The 17,942-nt window shown below is 39.2% G+C and overlaps 1 protein-coding gene across 3 annotated transcripts in view; it reads right to left on the reverse strand.

Moving 5' to 3' along the window:
- Positions 1-17,942, reverse strand: part of STIL (STIL centriolar assembly protein) — a 90,028-nt gene that overhangs the window by 36,203 nt on the left and 35,883 nt on the right. For all 3 annotated transcript variants that reach the window (XM_058442957.1, XM_032160776.2, XM_032160774.2), the window contains 6 exons: positions 14,974-15,057; positions 12,680-12,766; positions 8,371-8,521; positions 6,492-6,601; positions 2,163-2,277; positions 46-1,014 (listed from right to left, as the gene is read on the reverse strand). In XM_058442957.1, coding sequence (XP_058298940.1) covers positions 46-1,014; positions 2,163-2,277; positions 6,492-6,601; positions 8,371-8,521; positions 12,680-12,766; positions 14,974-15,057 — 1,516 coding nt within the window. The remainder of the gene's footprint in view (positions 1-45; positions 1,015-2,162; positions 2,278-6,491; positions 6,602-8,370; positions 8,522-12,679; positions 12,767-14,973; positions 15,058-17,942) is intronic.

The raw sequence follows: 17,942 nt of genomic DNA on the forward strand, positions 1-17,942 counted from the left end.
CATAATACCAAGAATTTAATAGAACTAGGAAAGCACCAAGCAAACCTGTGCCTGAAGTAGTCTCAGCTGTCTCTCTTGTTCTGTGAGGAACCGATATGCATCTGGAGATAGTCCCATCATTCCATTATCTGACTCAGTCTTGGGTGTGTGCATGCACACTGTGCAAGGCTGTGGGTTACATGAGTCCATATGTGAAGGCGGTCTTGCCACAGGCGATGGTTCTATATTGCTGTGGGGAGAACAACTGTCCATACCTCCCTGAGGTCTCAAAGCTATAGGACTACTTGAAGAACAGAATGCATTACAGTACAGGGCTGGACATCCACTTGGGTGAAATAATGAATGCTTTTGAAGGGCTTCAGACTGGACGTCTTGAAGGGATCCAACTGTGTTTGCTCCTTGCCAAGAATTTAGCGGACTATATTGAATATGACTATGATGCTGACAACACCTGCAAACGTTTGTGGAACAGTAAGATGGCGGTGGGGGAGTAGGTATCTGAAGTTCCATTGGTCTTCCTGAATTATGGGGTGAAAAAACACAATTGTGTAGTTGGGACTGCGGGGCAAGAGAAGACTGCCTAGGATTAAGTGTGGAGGGTCTTATAGGATACTCTTCGTTTTGTACATTTCCAGCAGAAACTGTTTGGAGCTTTTCAAATATATCATGAGATGGCCCATTATGAGAAGATGGTTTAACACTGTTCCTGGTATGGGGGTTCCCTTTCTTACAGGCAGGTGGCTGTCTTACTTTGCAGTGTCTCAAAAGAGCTGGTTTATCCTGGTTTAACTGATTTGGTATTCCTCTCAAGGAAGGCTCTCCAGCTTCAACTTCTGGACTGTGTTTCTCATCATAAAGCTGGGGTTGCAATGGCTTCAAGTGTTCTGAGTGGTTAATCAAAGGAGGATTTCCATTATTCACCATTTCCAATGGAGTAGGCAGAGAGTTTGATTCTATGAAATTGCCATCCAACACAAGCGAAAGTTCAGGAACTGATGGTTGGATCTTAGAAATCTACAAATAAGAAAGAAATAGAAGAAAAAAAGTATTTTTTAGGAGAAACTGTACACTTTACTTTTCTCAGACCAGTATTTCCAAAATTATATCTAATTACATATTAACAAGTGTTCATTCTTTATTTAGACCATCAGTAAATTTTTTCTGGGCATGTTTTATGTGCTAAGCACTAGGAATACAATTGTAAGCAAAATAAACAAGGTCCTTGCCCTAAAAGAATAAAACTAAACACTTCCCAAACTTATTTAATAATGGAACTCTTTTTATTAAAACACTAACACTGCTAAGATCACAGAACACATAATGAGAAACTGTTTTATACAACTTTTTAAATCCTCTCTGCAAAAAATAAAATTGTCACAAGCAGAATGTTTTCACAGATCTAGTAGCAAATGTTTATGTACCTTAAATAGTAAAATCTTCCAATAAATGTTTCAGAATATTTCTCCACTTAGAAGTCACTCACTGTTATTCCTTCTATTGATATCAACTAAGAGTTGGAAAGCAAAAAAGAGTAAACAAAATACTTGCTGTGATGAATTTGGTTATAATTTGATATTAATTTAAAAAAATCCTTCCCATTCCTTTTTCTTCTAAAATAAGTAATTACACCAATGAAACAATTCTAAAATGACCCACAGGTTGGTGGCAATCAAAAAATTATGACAAGAATTTTATCAATTAACTTCTGAAAGCAAGTATAATGTTTTCTCAGAATATAGTGATAAAAACTAATGTCAAGCTCTAGTGATAGTATATAATGTTGAGTCCATATGGTTATTAAAAGTACCAGATTCTAAAACCAAACCTCCTGAATTAGAATCCCAGCTTTACTACTTACTAGTTGTGTGTCTTGGGTAGGTAACTTAACCAATCTATGTCTCAGTTTACTCTAGGAATAACCATACGTGCTTATTACATAGATATTACACATACGTATATATCATTACATATAATATGAATTATTTTATATATAACTGTAAGATAGTTATATCTCTATATATAGATATAACCATAGAGATAGAAATAGCTAGATATATCTAAGAATGATACTTAGGTTTCAGGTAGTATTATTTAGTGTTTTAACCATGAAGAGACTTAGGTCTCTAACCACAAAAGTGAATGCATTTTAAAATCAGTGATACCTTCTGACTCACTGGATGAGGACTAGGAATTGGCCTTGGAGAAAAATCTTCATCTTCAACACCAGAGTCGTGATCATGTATTGGCATTTTCCCAGGAGATAACTTTTGGGAAGACCTAAAGAATAGAAGGGGAGACCAGAAAAGCCTTTGGTAATCCAGTGTTTTCTTTCTTCTAGAAATTGAATAAAGGCCTTTAATAAGTTGCAGTAGTACTCACATCATTTAATTTAGTATCTGACAACCACAAATTATTTTATTTTTCAGGCCAGTGTTAGTTGACCAGGGAAGCTGGCCCAGCCAGCCTTAATAAACTACCCTATTTACCTGATCATAGCAAGTTTAACCCTGTATTGTTAATGTCACAATAAATCAACTCACTGGGCACCCTCTAGTTGATCACTTTGATAAATATAGAAACAAGTAAGACTTAGTACTTGCTGTCAAAAAATTTATAATCTAGTACTAAAGGTTATTAAACACACCACATTACAAACCCTCTGTATTAAAAAGGAAAACCAAATAAGGAATTATATTTTCCTATGTACTTATATCTGTGATGGGAAAATACTTTGAGGAATCAAGGTACTACCCTCCCATTTAGACAGGAATACTCATTGTATCACAGATGGCATGCCCAGGAAAACAGAAAATTTCTGAATGCTGGTACAGAGTTTTAAAAGCTGAAATTAGTGTTTAAGACTAAAGATTTGGAATACTACATGCATCAGGCTTTTTTACATCCTACACTAGACAAAGTCTCAATAGGATGCATTAGGGAAAAGAAAAGCCAGAATGAAAGCTAACAGCACTCAGGATTAATGGGATCCCTAAAAAAGCACCCTGCATTCTGTTTCATGCAAGTTGAATCCTCCCTAGCAGGAAGAACAACAGAAACTCCAAGGCAGGTTTGAAAATCAAACAGCAGAAGAGACCTTTTGCCCTAAACCCTGATTGTCTGAAGAGGCAGACCTTCACAGAGTTCTTTCTGTACAAGGTATTACAATGAAGCAATCAGAATGTCTGCATGATTATGTTTAAGCAGAAATGGGTCTTCAGTCCCACAAAGCTCTTCTCTTGACACCCAAGACAGCTTGAGATACATAATCATATTCCAAAGCGCTCAGTGCAGCATGGACAGGAAACAAGAGAGTCAGTGGCCTGAACAGGGTCAAAAGTTACAGCAAGAACTTGCACAAATCTGACAAAGACCAGATGCAAATGAAAACACCTCTGCAGATTGTAGCACAGATGGATGAGAATCACGTCACCCCATATCACCAGTACTGGCATACCATTAGTCCCCTCTACATTACATATAACCCCAGAGAAAAAGGAATAAAGAAATCTTGAATTAGCTGAAATTTGGTGTCTATAATCCAGTAGAATAAATAGGGGCTTAAAATAGACATTAAGTTCAATTACTAATTTTTTTAAGTTACATTCTTTTGTATACCTCAGTTGTGGCATGGAATTAATATCTGTTTTGTACTTAAGATGAATACACACACAAAACTGTTGACACTGAGCAATAAAATCCATTTCTTAGCATTTTTTTTTTTTTGGGGGGGGGGGGTGGGAGTGGGGATGGATAGAGTCTCGCTCTGTCACCCAGGCTGGAGTGCAGTAGCATGACTTCAGTTCACAGCAACCTCCGCCTCCAAGGTTCAAGTGATTCTTGAGCCTCAGCATCCGAGGAGCTCGGGCTACAGGCATGTGCCAGCACGCCCAGCTAATTTTTATATTTTTAGTAGACACGGGGTTTCACCATGTTGGTCAGGCTGGTCTCAAACTCCTGACCTCAGGTGATCCACCCACCTCTGCCTCCCAAAGCACTGGGATTACAAGTGTGAGCCACTGTGCCTGGCCTCATTTCTTAGCTTTTTTAGTACCCAAGAAAAAAAAGGAAAAACTTCAGGTTGTATAGTTATAACAACAGTATTTTAGGAGAGACAAACATTTTGATAACATTTAAATGACTGTTCCTCATTAAAGCTTAGGCCAGAGTGGAAAATAAACAAGGTTTTTTAACATTACTTTTTTTGAAGCCGGGTTTCACTCTATTACTTAGGCTGGAGTGCAGTTGGCGTAGCATGATCATGGCTCTCCACCTCGACTTCTTGGGCCCAAGTGATCCTCCCACCTCAGCCTTCTGAGTAGCTTTTAATAACAATCTTAAAGAAATTGCTATTGTCTCCTTAGTTTGGCTATTTCTTCCATAAATATTCAATAAAATGTTGAATAAGGTCTTAAAATTTAAGACAGTAAAGATGTTCCTGGCTGGGTGAGGTGACACAAGCCTGTAATCCCAGCACTTTGGGAGGCCAAGGCGGGTGGATCATTTGAGGTCAGGAGTTCGAGGCCAGCCTGGCCAACATGGTGAAACCCCATCTCTACTAAAAATACAAAAATTAGCCAGGCGTGGTGATGGACACCTGTAATCCCAGCTACTTGGGAGGCTGAGGCAGGAGAATTCCTTGAACCTGCAAGGTGGAGGTTGCAGTGAGCTGAGATCACACCACTGCACTCCAGCCTGGGTGACAGAGTGAGACCCTATCTCAAAAAAAAAAAGATAAAGACTGACTTCCTGGAGGGAAAAGGAATTCTGCCAGCAGACTGCCTTTGGACTCAAACTGCAATTCTTCCCTGGGTATCCAGCCTACCAACCTACCTGTAGACTTTTTTTTTTTTTTTTTCCTTGAGACAGGGTCTCATTTTGTCACCCAGGCTGCAGTGCAGTGCCACGAACATGGCTCACTGAAGCCTTGACTTCCTGGGCAAGTGATCCTCCCACCTCAGCCCTGCAAGTAGCTGGGACTACAGGCATGTGCCACCACACCCAGCTAATTTCTGTACTTCTTTTCTGTTTTTGTAGAGGCAGGGTTTCGCCACATTGCACAGGCTGGTCTCGAACTCCTGAGCTCAAGCAATCCTCCCGCCTCAGCCTCCCAAAGTACTAGGATTAAAGGGATGAGCCACTGTGCTCAGCCTCTACCTGTAGACTTTGGATTTGCCAAACCTTCACAAATACAGAAGCCAATTCCTTAAAACAAATATCTCTACATACACACATCTTGTTGTTTCTGTTAATCTGGAGAACCCTAATACAAGATAATATCTTTTTTATTTTTTTTGAGATGGAGTCTCACTGTATCACCCAGGATGGAGTGTAGTGGCATGATCTCAGCTCACTACAACCTGTGCCTCTCGGGTTCAAGTGATTCTCTTGTTTCAGCCTCTGAGTAGCTGGGATTACAGGCATGCACCACCAGGCCCGGCTAATTCTTATATTTTTAGTAGAGACGGGGTTTCACCACGTTGGCCAGGCTGGTCTCCAAGTCCCGAGACTCAGGTGATCCGCCCACCTCTGCCTCCCCAAGTGCTGGGATTACAGGCGTGAGCCACCGGGCCTGGCCGAGAATATCTTCTTTACCACAAAAGGTAGAACATACTGACCCAAGAAGTCACAAGACTTTATTTAATTAATATTCTCCAAGTGTGTTTTAGAAGTTTTAGTTTTAAAACTTTTTTTTTTTAGGTAGGAGTTTGTTTTGAGACAGGGTCTTACTCTGTTGCCCAAGCTGAAGTGCAGTGGCGCAATCTCAGCTCACTGCAACCTCTGCCTCCCGGGTTCAAGTGATTCTCCCACTTCAGCGTACCAAGTAGCTGGGATTACAGGCACGCTCCACTGTGTCCGGCTAATTTTTGTATTTTTAGTCGAGATGGGGTTTCACCATGTTGGCCAGACTGGTCTCAAACTCCTGACCTCAAGTGATCTGCCCACCTTGGACTCCCAAAGTGCTGGGATTATAGGCGTGAGCCATCACACTCCAGCTAGTAGTTACTTTTATAGTAGTTTATCTGATAGGTCCAGATTTAAAACTATAAGGAAGGGCTGGGGATGATGGTTCACACATGTGATCCCAGCACTTTGGGAGGCCAAGGCAGAAGGATCACTTGAGGCTAGGAGCTCGAGACCAACCTGGCCAATACAGTGAGAACCCACCTTTAATTTAAATATTAAAATAAGAAACTTATAAGTAAGCAGATTCTTTCTAAGCAAGATAATTTTTTGACAAATACTTTTGTATTTTTCCTGTATAATACATCAACCCAAATGAAAACCATATCAGAGTTGCGATTTCATTAAAATTACTATCCAACTTCCTAGTGAATATGAAGGAATGCATTTGAAGCAAAGACATTTATGGTACATAAGATTTAAAAAATTGTTTCATCAGAAATAATTTACAGTTATTTTAATTACTCACCAAAAACTAATAAATGTAATTTTTTAAAAAACATACACATAATAATAAAAAGATCTTTTACCTCTTAATTGAAAAATTTTTGGAAGCCTTACTGAAAAACTCTGTTTCTGCATTTTGGCTTTCAGCACTCAGTTCACAACGGATTGGATTTTTGTCAGGAGGTTCAACATTCTGAAATGTAGTAGGTCATATTTTGAGATCTGACTTAAATAAGAACACCAGAGAATTCTATTTAGATGAAAAGTAGCTCTGGAACACTAGATGATGGAGTGGCAGACTTCTGATTTCTGTAACCCTCTTTTGTAAACTGTCCAGTTCTCTGCTACATAAGTGAAAAAGTTAATCACCTGTGTTATAATCACAGATTCAGTGAATATAACTGTGACATGAGAATACCATCTAAAGAATAAAATGATAAAATATGTCTCTAAAACAGAAATAAAATATTAGATCTCAGTTAAAATAGCATGTATAATTAAAATACAAAAACTTTATAGCTTACATAACCTATAAAATGTATATAATATATATTATATAAAGATATTTTTATATAACATATATGTCATATAATGTATTATATAATATTAAAATATATATTTATATAAAATATATAGATGTATAACATATACATGATCTCAAAGAAGGTACTAAATAAGATCTGAGTGGACACACGTGGTTATTTAAAAGTATTCAATATTTTTCTAATAAAGAATGTACTTTTATTAGTCTGAGACCTAAAATAACCAACAATTTTATTGAAAAGTAGCATTTAAATATTTTCATATAATGACACCTAGTTTCAAAGATCTACTTCCTCTTTTTTTTTTTGAGACGGAGTTTCGCTCCTGGTGCCCAGGCTAGAGCGCAATGGCGTGATCTCAGTTCACTGCAACCTCCACCTCCCAGGTTCAAGCGATTCTCCTGCCTCAGTCTCCCAAGTAGCTAGGATTACAGGCACCCGGCACCATGCCCAGCTAATTTTTGTATTTTTAGTAGAGACGGAGTTTCACCATGTTGGCCAGGCTGGTCTCAACCTCCTGACCTCAGGTGATCCGCCCGCCTCAGCCTCCCAAAGTGCTGGGATTGGAGGTGTGAGCCACCACGCCTGGCCTAAAGATCTACTTTTTCTATGATCATCATCTAGTTGTGTTTCTAGGTATTTTATTAGATGGTATAGTAACAATCTATTCTGATTCCTTAGATACATAATATAAATAATGGCCTTTAAGTATAAAAAACCATTTCTTATTCCCACACATTTTAAAAATAATACAGTCACAATCAGGTGCAGTGGCTCACACCCATAATCCCAGCACTTTGGGAGGCTTAGGCAGGTGGATCACCTAAGGTCAGGAGTTCGAGACCAGCATGGCCAACATGGTGAAACTCCATCTCTAATGAAAATACAAAAAAAAAAAAAAAAAAAATTAGCCAGGTGTGATGGTAGGCTCCTGTAATCCCAGCTATTCTGGAGGCTGAGGCAGGAGAATCACTTGAACCTGGGAGGTGGAGGTTGCAGTGAGCCGAGATCACACCACTGCACTCCAGCCTGGGCAAGTGTGAGACTCCGTCTCAAAAAAAAAAAAAAAAAAAGTCAGGACAAAGAAAAGTACTGAGATCCCACAAAGTTAACCTTCACAAGTATAAAATGATATATGAACAACTGATATATTCTTCAAAGATTTTAGAAAAACATGGGCAAGTTATTCTGTGGGTAACCTCTGGTTCTCTATTGTAATTTCGTTGAAGGTATGATCTCAGATTTACTAAAAAAATTTAACCATAAATGAATAAACTTAATATTTAATAAGATTATTTATAAGTAAACAAAGCATAATAGTTTGGATTACTATTTTAAAGGGTAAAAGCTGTTGGATTTAAACTGCCAAAGTGCAAAACCCTAAACAGTCACTAATGTACTAGGTAATCAAATCACTTACTTTGAAAAGATGTAATGTTTCCTTACTGGTTAGCAACTGAAACCGAAAGTCAGGTATCTTGCCATCACAAGGGAAGCATTCATAAAACTCAGGCTCCTTATGTGTCATAGAATAGAGAACTATGATGAAATTTCCAGATTCTGAAAAAACCCTGCACAAAAAAAAGTCATTTAATTAAAATTTAATGAGGATAACATGATTACACTCAAATAACTTCATGTGAGTCTCCCAATCTAGTTAACAAAATGACTAAAGGGTGCAATTTTTGTTCAAAAACTGGGGTCCACCACTTAGGAAGGCAAAAGGTGGGAGGATTGCTTGAAGCCAGGAGTTTGAGACCAGCCTCATCAACATAGCGAGACCCCTCTTCTCTACAAAAAAAAAAAAAAAAAAAAAAAAAAATTTATTTTATTCAGGAGGCTGAGGCAGGAGAATGGCGTGAACCCGGGAGGCGGAGCTTGTAGTGAGCCGAGATCGCACCACTGCACTCCAGCCTGGGCAACAGAGCAAGACTCCGTCTCAAAAAAAAAAAAAAAAAAAGAATAAGAGAGCAATTCAAAAATTAATTTTACTGAGGATTTACTGTCAATATGAACTTAAAGCACGATCAGTAATTGATAATAAAACATAACTGTACTAAATCATAGCAAAGGATCTAAAACTAACGTTTAATTTCTGCTATCTAAATATAACTATCTTGAAAAGTTAAAACAAAATGTTAAAAGTAGAACTCCAAAAGCATCTGAAGAAAATACAAGTGATTTTTTTACTTCAGTAAATACACCTGGAGTGGGTGAATCTTTTCTAAACACGATAGGAAAAAGATTAATAAATATGACTAAAAAACGGTAAGTCTGTTTGGGAAAAATATTGTTTTTTTTGTTTTTTTTTGAGACGGAGTCTCTCTCTGTCGCCCAGGCTGGAGTGCAGTGGCGCAATCTCGGCTCACTGCAAGCTCCGCCTCCCGGGTTCACGCCATTCTCCTGCCTCAGCCTCTCCGAGTAGCTGGGACTACAGGCGCCCGCCACCACGCCCGGCTAATTTTTTGTATTTTTAGTAGAGACGGGGTTTCACAGTGGTCTCGATTGCCTGACCTCGTGATCTGCCCGCTTCGGCCTTCCAAAGTGCTGGGATTACAAGCGTGAGCCACCACGCCTGGCCGGGAAAAATATTGTTAAACTTAAATGACAATCTGGGGGGAAATCCATTGCTATATATTATAAATACATATTTCTCTATGTATTTTACATTATATATATAGAGAGAGAGCTTGCTAGCACAAGCAATATGAAAAGATGCACAGGCTGGGCGCAGTGGCTCACGCCTGTAATCCCAGCACTTTGGGAGGCCGAGGCAGGCGGATCACGAGGTCAGGAGATCGAGACCATCCTGGCTAACACGGTGAAACCCTGTCTCTACTAAAAACACAAAACATCAGGCAGGCGTGGTGGCGGGCGCCTGTGGTCCCAGCTACTCGGGAGGCTGAGGCAGGAGAATGGCGTGAACCTGGGAGGCGGAGCTTGCAGTGAGCCAAGATCGCGCCACTGCACTCCAGCCTGGGCGACAGAGCGAGACCCCGTCTCAAAAAAAAAAAAAAAAAGAAAAGATACACAATCTAAGAGAAAAATGGCTAAAGACTTGGCAGTTCCTGGAAGATGAGGTTATAAATCATTGGAAAAGATTATTTTTCATCTATCAGGTTAGCAGAGGTCAAAAGTTTAATAACAGCCCTCCACTTACCTCTCTGAGCTCATCTCCAGCTACCTTCCCCTTCCTTCACTCCTCTCTAGCAGTGGCCTCTTTGCTGCTCCTTGAAGATGTAACGTGCTGTTTCACCCAGAGCCCTTACACTTAACACATCCTTTGCCTAGGGCAGTGCCCCAGACAGCCACAAGGCTTACCTCCTCACCTCAAGTCGGCCTCCCTGACCACCTATTTAAATTACAACTCTTGGCCGGGCCCAGTGGCTCACGCCTGTAATCTCAGCACTTTGGGAGGCCAAGGCAGGCAGATCACCTGAGGTCAGGAGTTCGAGACCAGCCTGACCAACATGGAGAAACCCCGTCTCTACTGAAAAAATACAAAATTAGCCGGGCGTGGTGGCACATGCCTGCAATCCCAGCTACTCGGGAGGCTGAGGCAGGAGAAACGCTTGAACCCAGGAGGTGGAGGTTTCTGTGAGCTGAGATTGAGCCATTGCACTCCAGCCTGGGCGACAGAGCAAGACTCCATCTCAAAAAAAATAAGTAAAATAAAATAAATACATAAAAATTTAAAAATTAAAAAATAAATAAATAAATGGCAACTCTTTATTTGCCACTATCATTCAGACACACAACATCCTCCTCTCAGGCTTTATTTTTCTCCACAGTACTCATCACCTTTTAACATACTATTTATTTTATTTACTCTGTTTACTGCCTGTCTCTGCAGGACTATTTTATTATTTATTTATTTATTTTTTTGTTGCCCAGGCTGGAGTGTAGTGGTGCGATCTCAGTTCACTGTAACCTCTGCCTCCCAGATGCAAGTGATTCTCCTGCCTCAACCTCCCGAGTAGCTGGGATTACCGGCGTGCTCTACCACACCGGGCTAATTTTTGCATTTTTAGTAGAGATGGGGTTTCACCATGTTGGCCAAGCTGGTCTCTAATTCCTGGCCTCAAGTGATCCACCCGCCTTGGCCTCCCAAAGTGTTGGGATTACAGGTGTGAGCCACCATACCCAGCCTATTTTATTTTTTTAAGACAGGGTCTGTATTGTTCAGGCTGGAGTACAGTGGCACAATCATGGCTCACTGCAGCCTGAACTCCTGGGCTCAAGCGATCTTCCCATATCAGCCTCCTGCTGGGACTACAGGCATGTGTCATTATACCCAGCTAACTTGTTTTTTTTTTTTTTTGGTAGAGACAGAGTCTTGCTATGGTACCCAGGCTGGCCTGGAACTCCTGGCCTCAAGCAATCCTCCTGCCTCAGCCTCCCAAAGTCCCGAAGTGCTGGGATTACAGACATGAGACACCATGCCTGGTCTGGGGACCCTTATTTTGTTTACTCTGATCCCCCGTATTGTGAACATAATAGATATAATAGGTGCTCAATAAATAAATATTTCTTTCACAGTGTTAGTGCAGGTAGAGAAAAAGGCACTCTCGTGTACTGCTGGAAAAATTATAAATTGGTGCAGTCTTTTTGAAGGGCAATTTGGCAATACCTACCAAATTTTAAATTACATACTCTTTGGCCTAGAAAAAAACACTTTTAGAAACTTATCCTACAAATATACTAGCATATGCACACCAAGATGTATGCATAAAATGTTCAGTCTACCACTATCTGCAAGACAAAAGGGCCAGTTTTTAAAATACAGTATGTATTATATACTCTTCAGTTGTAAAATATGTATATTAAATCTGTATATGCCAAGATGTAATGATCTCCAAGGTATAATTTATACAGAAAAAAGCAACATAAAGAAAAGAAAGGATGCTATGGTTTAATTTTTACAGGCCAGGAAAAGGTGATACCTGTCTATGTTGAATATTGACTATTTCAGGAAGGAAGTACAAGATATCACTTAACAGTGATTGCCTCTGAGAATGGGGTCTAGGGAAATGGGGAGGAAGAAAGATCTACTTTTATTGTAGATATTTACATATGTCAATTTATTACTATGTGCTTGTACTGCCTTTTCAATATAGTTTAAGTCCTTTACAGCCACCCAAGGTAGATAAAAATAGACCTTCTCATTTAATAGATAAAGAAGGTGAGAGACAAATACTGACATCTGTATTTGTCTCTCACCTTCTTTATCTATTAAATGAGTTGAGGTTAAAAGTAAAGTTTCCCTAACTATTAATTCCAATGTTTAGGCTTCAGTTTCAGGAAGAAATTAAAAATCTTGTCTCAAGTATTTCTTTGTGTATTAGTAGTAACACTGTGTAACTTAATAAAACACCTGTAAGGTAACAAATCCAAACTCATTTGCAGTCATTTCACTGAAAGTTAACCTCCTTAATTACAAAATAGGATGCTACAGTAGACAATCTCTACAGTTTTTTTCCACCCCTAAAACGTTTGTGTTCTGTGGTTAGGCAAGTGAATTCCTTGGTATTTCCAGGTATACTGCAACCTCATCTTTTTTTAATCTGGTTTTATTCTCATTTAATATAAGGTTTGTTTTTTCTTAATGTACGTGTTTATTTATAAGTATTGTAAAAGGTTAAGGCATTATATGAATTTTAAATGGGACCATAAACTATGAATGGGGGAAAGGATCGAAATAAAGTACTACAGAATAAAATATCACTTGCCTTTCTCGAACAGAAGAATTGAATATGTATCGCAAACAGCAAGCCCATATCTGAGGACTATAGATATGTATAATTCCAGACAGCCAACTAAAAGAAAAAGATAGAAATTAAAAACCATACTCACTTAATATATATAGCATAATTTACATTCTTCCTAAGATAATAAGGTAGACGCATGGCTTTTATCAGCCATTCATTAAAGAGCCTTACTAATAAAAAATCTAAAAACGTACTGATAATTAAGAGGAAGAATATATAGACATTTGTATCTATATAACTATATTGATATATATAGACAGACATACAGACATATATCGAGAGAGACAGAAAGACAGAGAGCAAGCACGTGTATCTCTGTCCTCTTTTACCTGAGATATGGGAAAGAAAATGGTTAACAGAGATGAAAGCAGTATACTAGAATGAATTAGCTTGGACCGGAAAGAATGGGCTGAGGTAGTACAGACTAGTTTGTAGCCTAAAACTACTTCACAGAGTTGCTGAGGATTAAATGCTGTAATATATACAGGTAGTCAGAAACACAGAAGGCTCTTAATATTTACTTAAGCATCAACAATCCATTGCCTATATTAGGACTGTAGCAAACTATAAGTAGATTTCATGGTCCAGAGAACATTTGTGCATTCTCATTCACTTTGCATGTGCCATTCCCTTACGTGGGTTCCCTTCCCCATCAATCTTTCCTTCTACTATCTAAACAATTGAAAGTCTAGCTCAAGTTTGTCTTCTCTAGGAAAATGCTCCCTATCATATCTTTCTTACAAATACTAAGTGTTCACTTTCCATACTGGTCATTTTATAGTAAATCATATACTTTATTTTTCTGTGTATGAACATTTGAATGTTTTATCACCTCACTTTGATTTTAAATTCTTTAAGAAGCTTTAAACCTCAACACATTATCGAGCATAACACTGTATATAATAAGTACTCAATACTGAATGAATATAAATTTCTAAATATTCTGTCTAAATATCATTAACTCAGATGGCTTGAGCCCAGGAGTTCCAGACCAGCCTGGGCAACATGGCGAAAGCCTGCCTCTACAAAATATACAAAACCTAGCCAGGCGTGGTGGCCGGTGCCTGTAGTCCTAGCTATTCAGGAGGCTGAGGTGGGAGGATCACCTGAACCCCAGAGATTGAGGCTGCAGTGAGCCATGATTGTGCCACTGCACTCCAGCCTGTGTGACAAAGTGAGACCCTGTCTCAAAACATGTATACATATATAAAAAAATTAAACACATAAATATCATTACTACTCTACAGAGAAGGCCATTAACACTAATGGGGATTTCTGCAAGATTGCCTGACAGTAGATTTTAAATGGTATTATTATGAGCCCTGAGTTCTTTAGGGTGACTTAAGGATGAGTGGTAGTGAGAGAATACTGAAGAAACAGGGCTGTAAGGCTTCACCTTCAACTAGGAGAATTCAACTTACATTTTTTATTTTTTTTGAGACGGAGTTTCACTCTTGTTGCCCAAGCTGGAGTGCAATGGCACAATCTCAGCTCACTGCAACCTCCACCTCCCGGGTTCAAGTGATTCTCCTGCCTCGGCCTCCCGAGTAGCTGGGATTACAGGCACGCACCACCATGCCTGGCTAATTTTTTGTATTTTTAGTAGAAACAGAGTTTCACCATGTTATCCAGGCTGGCCTTGAACTCCTGACCTCAGGTGATCCGCCCACCTTAGCCTCCAAAAGTGCTGGGATTACAGGCGTGAACCACTGCGCCCGGCCATAGAATTAAACTTTTATCTGTTTTATATGTTAGAGTTCTTCCTAAGATTGGGTAAAATCTGGCCGAGCATGATGGTTCACACCTGTAATCCAAGCACTTTGGGAGGCTGAGGCGGGTAAATCACTTGAGGCCACGGGTTCGAGACGAGCCTGGCCAACATGGTAAAACTCCGTCTCTACTAAAAAAACAAAAATTAGCCAGGCATGGTGATGCACGCCTGTAATCCCAGCCACTTAGGAGGCTGAGGCATGAGAATCACTTGAACCTGGGGGATGGAGATTGCAGTGAGCCGAGATCTCTCCACTGCACTCCAGTCTGGGCACAGAGCAAGACTCCATCTCAAAAAAAAAAAAAAGATTGGGTAAAATCTTATTTTAGCTGATTCTACTAGTAAAATAAGAAAACTCAACAACCACTTATCTTTGTGGCTTTATAAAATGATCTAAATATTTATAGTACAACTGAGTCACATGCTTATCATATACATTTGAACATTTGGCTGATAAGGTTTTCATAAATAATGTAATACTTACATTCCCACCAATGGTAGAGAATAAACCTTGGGATCAGATTCCAACAAAAGTAACAATTTGCGTGTTTCATCCATGGTAAGATATCTAAACAGAAGACATTCATGTGAAAATAACTGAAATTATGTACTTTTTACCTAAAAGACACAATCTAAATGCTGAAGCACACTTTAGAAAGGGGAGATAATTCAAATGAACATTGTCTTGCACACACAAAAGAAACAGAAACTTTTTACTGACTCAGTAAAAAGACTCTGGTAAGAGGAAGAGATTAAAGAGATTTAATACCTTAAAACTTCCATCTATCAATTAAAAGACATTGAAGATTATACACCTTTTTTAAAAGTTTTGCTCTATAACTTTACTTACAATTTACTTTAATCAAGAGTGTTAACATTAAGGTAGGCAATTTCAGAACCAAATAGGTTTCCTTGGAAGAACTGAATTCCCTATTACTGGAAAATGTTCATGCATCCAAGTGATTTGACAAGACTGCAACAGATGTGACTTCTAAGTCAAGGAGACTGAATTAGGAGAGGTATAATCAACCTTCCATGTGCCATATGCCTCCAACCACTATCAAAGGACTTTGGAACCATCATAAAACCCAAAAGCTCACTCTTTCCTAAAAGGACATTATACTATATTTATATTTTATTATATTTATTATTGACAGCAAGTTATAAGAATACAAAAAACCAAAGTAGAATTGTTAATTTTATTGTTATGCCTTTCTTCGAAAACAATGCCATTAGTGGGCCAGGCATGGTGGCTCACGCTTACTGTAATCCCAGAACTTTGGGAGGCCGAGGTGGGCAGATCACTTGAGGTGAGGAGTTAGAGACCAGCATGGCCAACATGGCAAAACTCCATCTCTACTGAAAATACAAAAAAAAATTAGCCAGGCATTGTGGCACACGCCTGTAATCCCAGCTACTCAGGAGGCTGAGGCAGGAGAATGAATCACTTGAACCCAGGAAGTGGAGGTTGCAGTGAGCCCAGACCGCACCACTGCACTTCAGCCTGGGCGACAGAGTGAGACTCCGTCTCAAAAACAGAAAACAAAAACAATGCCATTAGTGATATAAAGCCTTGGTAGTACCACTGATGATATATTTTATTGCTCTAATAACACTAAAACACAAAGACAATACATTTGTCAGGTCTTGTGACAAGAATATTAAGAGCCTGAGTTGGCGTAAGATTTACATATCAACAATGACACAGCTGCTTTGAAAGTTCTCCGTCATGTCTTGCCCATCTGATAAATTTCTACTCCTTAAAAGAATTACTTCAGGCTTGCCAGGCCCAGTGGCTCATGCCTGTAATCCCAACACTCTGGAAGGCTGAGGCGGGTGGATCATGAGGTCAGGAGTTCAAGACAAGCCTGGCCAAGATGGTGATACCCCATCTCTACTAAAAATACAGAAATTAGCCAGGCATGGTGGCCGGCGCCTGTAATCCCAGCTACGTGGGAGGCTGAGGCAGAAGAATCACTTGAACCCAGGAGGTGGAGGTTGCTGCAGTGAGCTGAGATCGCGCCACTGCACTCCAGCCTGGCAACAGAGCGAGACTCCGTCTCAAAAAAAAAAAAAAAAGAATTAGTTCAGGCTTTCCATGATTTCCCCAGGCATTTTGGACATCCCTCCCCCTACTTTCCCAGCACTGTATATACACCTCCATTATAACACATCATGTTTACATGTCAACATATTCAATGGATAGGAAGTATAGTTTTTAATCTATTTATTTCCAATGTCTAACATAATACCTATTCCATAATGGGCCCTAGTAAATATTAGGGTGTATAAAGGGCAAATGTCAAATTTTTTTTTTAACGATGGGGTCTCACTACATTGTCCTAGCTGGAGAGCAGTGGCTATTCACAGGCACTATTGTAGCTTACTGCAGCCTTGAAATCCTAAGCTCAAGCCATCCTCCTGCCTCACTCTTCCAAGCAGCTGGGATTACAGGTTTGTGTCAATGCACCTGGCATGGCAAATGTCACCAATTTAATAGACGATTCTAGATAGGAAGTGGCAAGGAGAATAGGTGATTGACAGAATACTCAACATCCTGGTTATTACCAACATGCCCAGCAGTCACAGATGGATAATTCCAAGAAAGGTAAATTCATGCTATACAAGTAAATGGGCATGGGTACTAAGGAAAACAAATTAATTTTTTTGTTAATTTAAACAAAAAATTCCATGTTCCACTTGAGAAGTACTTTATTAATTAAGAGAATTAAATGTTTCATTTAACTCAAACAATTTTTGCTCACTTTTGACCACTCCATGATTTTGGAATATACCAACAATTTTTCCTTTGGGCCACTCCAATCAGAAAGCACAGCTCTGGTCAGAATCTGGTTGTGAAGAGGTATTTTTAGAGAATAAGACTTGGAATTGAGTGTACTTTGGCAAATATTTTTAGATTGAAAAGCCTAACAGGAACTAGGGTGGAGTCACTGGGAAAGGAAGCCAGAAGTGTAATACTTGGAGCAGTCTCTGGTCAAACTTTAAAGTAGAGTGCTTATATTGTCTAACCTAGTTTTGTAGATAATAGATAAAGAAAATAGATGAAGATTCAGGGAAGCAGCCTTGCTGAAGATTAGAAAGCATGCATTTTGGCTTATATTTCCTAAGAAATTAAGAGTGGAGATAGGAAGCTGGAGAGGATTCTACTCCAACTCTGTGAGGAAACTCCACCCTCAAGTAGCTGGCAATCTGGTAAGCAAGAGTACTGTAACTTTTTATTTAATTATCTCCTTTCTCTATCTGCAATGCTCATTATTCACAGTTAAAACCTCATACTATAAATAAATTATCTAGCCTCCCTTGGGTTCATAATTAGTCAGGTTATAGTCAAGAAAAAAAAAGGCCTAAAACCTAAATAAAATACGAAGAATAATACAGAATATACAATATAGAACATAATTTCTCCTTACATTTTCAAATAATAAATTATCA

The sequence above is a fragment of the Hylobates moloch genome, unplaced genomic scaffold, assembly GCF_009828535.3.
Source record: "Hylobates moloch isolate HMO894 unplaced genomic scaffold, HMol_V3 SCAFFOLD_8, whole genome shotgun sequence".
NCBI lineage: Eukaryota > Metazoa > Chordata > Mammalia > Primates > Hylobatidae > Hylobates > Hylobates moloch.